Source organism: Arachis duranensis, chromosome 3, assembly GCF_000817695.3.
Source record: "Arachis duranensis cultivar V14167 chromosome 3, aradu.V14167.gnm2.J7QH, whole genome shotgun sequence".
NCBI lineage: Eukaryota > Viridiplantae > Streptophyta > Magnoliopsida > Fabales > Fabaceae > Arachis > Arachis duranensis.
The window spans coordinates 24,755,109-24,763,748 of record NC_029774.3 but is presented as its reverse complement, the minus strand read 5'-3'; the positions used below and the strand labels follow the sequence as shown (position 1 = coordinate 24,763,748).

Sequence of the window (8,640 nt, the reverse complement as noted above, 5' to 3'; positions counted from 1 at the left end):
GTATGTCATAGGCAAGGATTCAGGATGGAGAAATATTACACGATGGAAAAAAGGAAGAAGGAGCCTAGATTGGAAACAAGAACTGGATGTGAAGCCCGAATGGATGTTAAATTTGTACCAGAAAGTGGAAGGTGGCATATCTTTTATTTCTCTGACGAACACAACTATGATCTATTGGATACACAATTCAGTGCTATGTTGCCTGCCCACAGAAAAATGTCAGAGGCAGATATTATGCAAATGATAAACATGCTAAAGTCAGGGATCAGCACCTCACAGATATTTGGTCTTCTAGCTAGTCAAGCAGGCGGGTACGAATTTGTTGGCTATGGTCCCAGAGATATGTACAATGAGATTGCTCGGCAAAGGCGTCAAATTCCTGGTGATGCAGCACGAGTGTTGAAGAAGTTGGAGGATATGCGGTTGAAGGATCCACAATTATATTTCAAGGCATGTAACGATTCAAGAGGTTTGTTACGTAATTTGTTCTGGTCTGATGGGATTAGCCAACTAGACTACCGACTCTTCGGGGATGTTATTGCTTTTGATGCTACGTACAAGAAGAACAAGTATAGTTGTCCATTAGTAATATTCAGCGGGGTTAACCACCACAACCAAACAATTGTTTTTGCTGCTGCGTTAATTGCGGACGAAACTACTGATACATATATTTGGCTCCTGCGTCAGCTCATGTTTGCAATGAGGGGCAAGACCCCGACCTCAATCATAACTGATGGGGCCATGGCGATTAGGAATGCAGTGAGAGCTGTATTTCCCGAAGTCAGACATAGATTATGCGCTTGGCACCTTATTCGAAATACAACTAGCAATGTTGGAAATCCATCGTTTACATTGAAATTCAGAAAAATCATGTTGGGAGACTACGAGATTCCCGTGTTTAAGCATAAGTGGGTTCAGCTTATTGAAGAATTTGGCATTGAGGATAAGCCGTGGGTGATCAACATGTACGAAGAGAAGCATATGTGGGCTACTGCATATCTAAGAGGAAAATTCTTTGCTGGCTTTAGAACTACATCAAGATGTGAAGGTTTACACTCAGTAGTGGAAGGTATGTGGGGTCGCGGTATGATTTGACAAGTTTTGTAGAGCATTTTCAAAGGTGTGTAGCACACATGCGCTTTAACGAATTTAATGCTGATTATGAATCTACACGTGGGGTGCCCGTCATGCAAACTTGTATAGAGCTGCTAGAGAGATATGCTGCTGAGTTATACACTCATGAGATATTTCTTTTCTTTCGGCCATTTCTCTCCAGAGATGGATCAATGCGGGTTCTAAACATAGATAATACTGATGATTGCATAAAGTACATTGTGTGTAAGCATGGGAGGCCCGATTTTACGTGGACCGTTGATTTTCGTCAAGAAGAAATGATCTTTATGTGTACCTGTTTACGAATGGAGTCATTTGGTATTCCCTGCGAACATATTGTAAAAGTAATGGTTGACAGAGACATCTGTGAGATTCCCCGGTCATTGGTATTGGATAGATGGACAAAAAAGGTTAAATCAGCACTCAATGATCCAAGTGGGTTCACCAGGGATGCTGTTGTTATTAGTCGTCAAAGTGCTTTGGTAGAATTTTCTAAACAACTGGCTGCTGTTGCTGCTAAAGTACCAAAGAGATATGAAGAGACACGTGATTTAATTATGGGATTGTACTCATCTTACAAGGTTGCAGACGAAGGAGATAATCAACCTCACTCAGGTGTAGCTAGAAGTAGCAATCCGTATGTGCATCCAACCACTGGAGGCTCAGAACAACCATCTAAGAAGAAGAAGCGGCAACGTTGTAGTGTTTGTCAAATGGAAGGACATAAGAAGACAACATGTCCTTGGCAAAAGGACATTGACAACAACGTTATAGAAAATGAAGCTATCGGTTCGGACGATGGCGACATGTGTACCGAAGCGACGGCTGAGTTAGATAGTGATAGTTAGCAACCTCCATAAACTTTAATGTTTTTGGGTAGAAAATCAGTTCCGTATGTGTATCTTTTCTTTTTCACTATATTAATGAGATTTTATATATTCTTCCAATAGTCGTGCTTATGCTTTCTAGGTGTAATAATTGTCAAATAAAAACCGGTTAGCGATAATGGGTAAACTTCCCCTCTCCCTTTTTGCTCACTCTCACTGGCAAAATCCCTAATTTTCATCGTTCTGACAATCGGCCTGGACAGACTGGTCGAACAGGTTTAACTGCGAACCGGTTAAGCATGCGGTCTGATCCTCCTGTAATAACCATTGGAGATAAAACCGGTGGATAACCGTTAATTCGGATGAGAACCGGTTGGTTGGGTCGAACCGGTTAAACTGTGAGCCGCTATAAAAATGATCCGGACAAATGTTAAAACCGTCAATTTAAAAAACCGATCGAACCGGTGGTTAACCGGTGAACCAGATGAACCGCCTGGTTTAGTAGCGGTTTTTGGTTTGAAAGTAAAAGAGCAAAACGGCGTCGTTTTATCTCTTATAAAAAAAAAGAAAAGAAAGGCTAGCAATACTAAATGCCATGGCAACCCACCAGACCCAATTCCCTTCCTCTCAATTCCCTCACTACCTAACCCTAGCACAGCAAACACCGTCGCCATCGTTAGCCCCCATCCCGCTGGCTCGTCGTGAAACCCCACCAGCCACCATGAGCCCCTAGACGCCGCCACTCTTTTCTTCCTCCCCTCCTCTGTGCTCATCGCGAAGCCCCACCAACTGCCGCGAATCTCTTCTCCTTCTCACCGTCTCTGTGCTCCTTGTGAAGCCCGCCTATGTGATCATCGTTGTCGGCAGCGCAGAGGGTGTCATCGTTGGCCTTGATCTCGTCGCCGTCCTGGACGTCTCTTCTTGGCTTCTATCTCTTCAAGCTCGCTCTCTCTCCCTCTCCGGTCTCACCCTGTCTCACGCGAAATGCGAACGTCTCTGCTCGCGTGTCCTCCTCGCCGTCACCTCCGTTTAACTGCTCGGGCATCACCTCCTCTCGGACGTCTCTGTTGCTCGGTTGTCTTGTCTTATCCAGTGAGCTCTACTCCGGTGCTTCTTTAGTACTTTTTTTATTTAAAATTAATTATGATTAATATATACTTCTGAGTTAATTATTCTTGTTAATTTGTATGATTTTTGATAATCCTTTTTTAGTTAAATTTTTAAAATAATTTTGTTGATTGTTGGTGATAATTGTTAATTCTGGTTTAATTAGTTGTTTTCTGAGTTAATTTTTTTCGTTGTTCATTGTTGTTAACAGAGCTGAATTATTGTTGTTGTTTTGTTCTGACCTCTAGTTAATTATTGTTGATTGTTGGTAATTTCCTGAGTTATTTTTGTGTTATTTTTTCTAATTCCGAGTTAATTTCAAAGTTGTTGGCTTGTTGCCTTGTTGCCAAGTGAAATTAGTTAAACTTCAAAAAACTTGGCTTGTTAGATTGATTCTGATTTCTGAGCTTTGTTTTGTTATACTGATTCTGATTTTTGATGTTGTTGGTTCCGGATTTTTTCTAATTCTTCTAACTCTAAGTTGTTGATGATACTTTGCTGGGAATAAATGTGTCAATATGCAATTGAGATATTTGTGTTCTTCAACTGGATTTATCTCTGATTTGATATTGGAAGAAGAGTTTTCAATGGATGATCTTGTTATGAATGAATGATCTTGTTTTCAATTGAAGATAAGTGTGTGTTCAATTGTTCAAGCCCATTGTTGGTCCAAACCCTGTAACATAACTTTGCTAGGAACAAATGATCTTATTTTCAATGGATGTTGATTGCCTCTGTGGTTTGTTTGTTACAGACAGTACAAAAGGCTCTTCCACAATTTGATGTCCACTCAAAATCTGCTTTTCAGTTTTTATTTTTTATTTTTAATGCTAAATATAATATTCTGGATTCTGGATTTCTGAATGTTACACCAAATTTTGTAATATGGATTATCTTTATGATGGGAACAATGGAATACTTAATGATGATTATGATTATTAATGAGTAGTGTCTTTATTTAGTTGAAAACCTGTTTAATTTTTTAATGCTATATTCAATTTTTGATTGTATATTGATTTTTTTTAATTTTACCGTATATTTAATTAAACCGGTTGGACCATTAAACCAGCTACTTGACCGGTTCAATGATCGGTTCGGTTCTCGCAACCTTGAAAAAATATGAAACCAAAAAAAAAGGGACGAAGCAAAATCAAAAAGCAAGATGTCTAAATGAAGCATTTTTTATGGTATGCACACACAAACTCTATTATTACGGATAATTTAAGGTTTGAGTAGAACAAAAATTTGTTTTCATTTTTTCTACTTTAGTTTCTTTTGATAATTTTAGAAACAAGAAGTAATAAAATAATATTTATTTTCTTAATAAGTAAGAGAAAATCGTCATTGTTTTATTTTGCTTTATTTATTTACAAATTTATCACTTATAGTGTTGTACCTTGTACGTGTAATAAAAATCTATTGCATATAACTACTTCAAAACCACTTATTAGAACAGTTTGAAATAATGTTTGTATAGGATGGTTGTTGAAATAATAAACGGAAATGACATTACTTCATTATAAAAATATGTGTTTTTAAAATAATTTAAACTAAATATCCATACGGTGCATAGAAATAGAGCAAAATTGCGAAAAGCAACGAAACAATACATTTCTATTTAAGAAGTCATTTAAGGAAGTTCGCAAGAAGTACATCCACTAACTCTAACAAATAAATATGCACTAACCAAAGTATTACAATCTTTCTAGATAAATTTTAAGAACTGTGCATATTCCAAAACTCCTCGACCGATGCTATAATCTGTGACTTCTTATGGTTGATCCGACCCTGGAGTATATGCACCGCGGTTATCATGAGAATATCGTGATCATCAAGCTACAAATTATTCATTATGAATTAGTACCAAAAAATAGGGATTAAATATTAGAGAGTTGTTTTATAAATGCTCACCTTATTGTTACCATATGGCTTAAATTCATAAGTCATATGCATCCACTTCATCACCCAAGTTGCAGAGTTCAAGCTTGAGGAACATTGAGGTATATCTTCTGGTCTTTCAATTTTGTAGTCATGAAATTGTTTATTATACTCTTGAATGCCATCATCCTTGTAAAAGTTCGACGTGACGACTTGCTCCAATACGTGTGCCTGATTTTATTTCACTGGTTAAATAATAAAAACAAAATAAGATCTAATAAGCTTATGTAAATTTTTCCACAGACTTACTAGTGTCTTCATAATACGTTCACGATAGCGAATTCTGTCATCATTAAAATGGGTGTCCAGGTGATAGATTGTTCGCTCGCAAACCGATATTACCATTAGATACCAGTGGTTATCCTCTTGAATAGGAACATATATCTAAACCATAAAAATTTGCCCCTCGGTTATGTATGCTAATAATGGAAAACTATATCCAACAATGAATCTTAAGAAAAAATTCTTACATATTTTAAATTAGTAGTAGGTTGCATAAATTTATAAATGTAGTCTTCCATCTTCTTCTTTAAATCTTTCTTGTTGAAGACATCCACCTAGTTCATTAATGCAAACCAATATAGTCTTTAGCACATGATAAAGAAGTACAGTTCTATATCAGCATTACATTTGTAACTTATGATAAATGAACTTATCTTTCAGGGGTTATAGAACATACCGCAAATCTCGGTGGAAGTTGCCATGTTGTCTTGAAACTTATATCAGATTGAAAATCAGTGCAGTTCGATGCCGCTAATTCAAGAATCTGAATCACAATCCAAATATATTACGAGATTATGCCCAGAACCAAACGTAGATTAACTAATAGATTACTTGTGTACCTTATCAGTAATGGGTCTGTCAGGTATGAAATGTTCAAAGTCTGATCTAGTTGCTCTGATTGTATCTGTTACGACAAGCTCTTCACTGTATCAATTAAAAACCGAAACTCATTAAACTGGCCCTCATTCATTGACAACAAAGATAATATGAAATTAACTTACGATGGATCTAGCGATGCTAAAAATATATATGCACATGCCTTTATTTGATCTTCCAAAAGACGTATGGTTGGAGTTGGCATAAATTGACACTGCATTGACTACAAATTTTAATACAAAAGTATTAGCAATTCATCACTAAACGTAATAATTAGCCGTACCCATAAGAAACTAATTAATTTAAGTGGTAATTACGTTGGGAATGGAAAAGAAATAAACAGGTCTTCTATAGTCTTTTGTGGGTTGGCTCAGTGCATAAGACGCCTTCGATTTATTGACTGATCTGGGCTCAATCTTTGGCTTTCTAATTCCGCCTGGGTGAGTGAACGATAATTTTTTCTGTGTCTCCATAATGCTCTTACCCTAAGAAAAAAAAAACAGTTTCAGTATATTCTTATTATCATGTTAAGAATATCAAATAGTAAGAGTTATGAAATTTTACTATACATGCATATATCTTTGACATATTTTTCTTTTTTGGTGCGGATCTTATAGTTGGAGATACTGGTTTGTCCATATTGATCTTGATGTGGAACGGATCATCGTGGGTGAAAGACATATGATCCAGTACAGTAAGATCATCCTCATCGTCTGATATAGCCGTATGAATATCAATAGCCGAACTCTTAGCCTTCAATCTTGAGATTGGATGTGTGTTTTGTACAGAGAGCTTGGTCGGAGTCTCGGAATCATTGTTCAGACTGAGTTGTGATATCATTGTCTCAATGCGGCTTACAGATTCAAGGATTTTATCAATTATTACGTCCCGAGCAATGTTTACAACTCTCATTGACTGCAAAAAAGAATGGTAAAAAAGGTTATAATATATAACTTATTTTACATAATATATATTAATTACTGTTTGTCACATCAAATTACCTCCATGCTAGAGAGGACGTTACCCACTTTACTAGACAATTCTTGAACTTTATTTAGATCCTCGCTTTGAATAACATCGTCATTAATAACGTGGTCATCCTGTAGAAAATAAAAAAAATAAAAGTTCAATCTACTCGTAATACATTATATTAGATATTAAATACCCATTAAGTCTTACCTTTGCACTAGGAATTGTAGTTCCAAGTTGATCACCAAAATCAACTTTGATAAAATCACAGCCCAGTGACATATTCTGTGTGTTACATGCATCATTGGAGACCCCCACTATATCTTCGTTAGAAGGAATATCCATGATTATTATCAACGGAAGAATATATTACGAGTAGACTTGGTTGAAAGGCAAATAGTTAAAATAATTTGTCAACGTATACAAAATTAGTCGGATTGAACACATATATATACCCAAAAAAGATAACAAAATTTGAATTCTATCTTTTTAAAAATTTTTAAAACAGCTGAATAATCTTAAAACTGTTTAAGATATCTTATCTTTTAATTAAAAATAAATACTTTTCAATTTCAACTTAATTTTTATTTTCAATTTAAGAAATTAAATTTGATCAATTTATCTAATTATATCTTATCTATAATTATCTTTAATTAGCTAAATACTCAAATAAAATTCAAAATCATAATAATAATAATAATAATAATAATAATAATAATAATAATAATAAGGAGGAGATTAGACGCATCAGATTAATAACTAAATAAAAGAAGATTTAAAACTGGTAGATAGGCTCACCAATCGATTGAGATAACAAAAGAGGATACTTCAATCGATTGCACTTAGAAAACAATCCATTGAAGCAGTAACTAAATCGATTCCAATCGATTACAACAACAACACAATCGATTGAATGAGAGGTGTGTGTTTTATTCAATCGATTGTATTAAAATCCAATCGATTGAAATAGTATATATAAGAGTTCTCCAATCGATTTCACTGAATATTAAATCGATTGCAGTAAAAAAAATAGATTGAATTAGCAACTGAGGGTACAACAATCGATTTTACTACCAATCCAATCGATTGAAATAACAAGAGAGTATACTTCAATCGATTGCACTTAGAAAACAATCGATTGAAGCAGTAACTAAATCGATTCCAATCGATTACAACAACACAATCGATTGAATGAGAGGTGTGTGTATTATTCAATCGATTGCATTAAAATCCAATCGATTGAAATAGTATATATAAGAGTACTCCAATCGATTTCACTGAATATTCAATCGATTGCAGTAAAAAAATAGATTGAATTAGCAATTGAGGGTACAACAATCGATTTTACTACCAAACCAATCGATTGATTTCCATACACACCTGATTGCAAGCATTCTTCAATCAATTTAATACAAGAACTGATTGCAGCTTAAGTTCCCAGATTTACATGCATAGCTAAGATGTTTTTGGGTACTTTAACTTCTTTGTATAATAAGAAAGTTAGATTGCCATAATATATTAAAAACAAAATAAGCTGATCAATAACTTATGCTTCTGTTGCAATAGTAGTAGCATCAAACATACCTAGGACTCTCAAAAGTGAAATGACACAATGAACAATAATACCTGGAACTCTCAAAAGTGAAATGACACATTTCATCATACAGTGAAGATAACACCTAGATTTTGTCCTACATTTTTTTAACTCAACAATATTAACTCCCATTCAATCATCAATGGAGATCATACGATGATATGGAGTTCTAGATAACAATTTCTTCATGGTCCAGGCCTTGGGATGATGCCC

General features: G+C 35.2%; 1 protein-coding gene across 1 annotated transcript; it reads left to right on the top strand.

Moving 5' to 3' along the window:
- The first annotated feature begins 42 nt into the window (after nt 1-42).
- Nucleotides 43-1,095, top strand: LOC110278460 (protein FAR1-RELATED SEQUENCE 5-like). Its single transcript, XM_021136721.1, has one exon. The coding sequence runs from the start codon at nt 43-45 to the stop codon at nt 1,093-1,095; it is 1,053 nt and encodes a 350-aa protein (XP_020992380.1).
- The last annotated feature ends 7,545 nt before the right edge of the window (nt 1,096-8,640 follow it).

Coding starts and splice junctions, on each gene's coding strand:
- LOC110278460 (XM_021136721.1), top strand. CDS start 43: ATGGAAAAAAGGAAGAAGGAGCCTAGATTGGAAACAAGAACTGGATGT.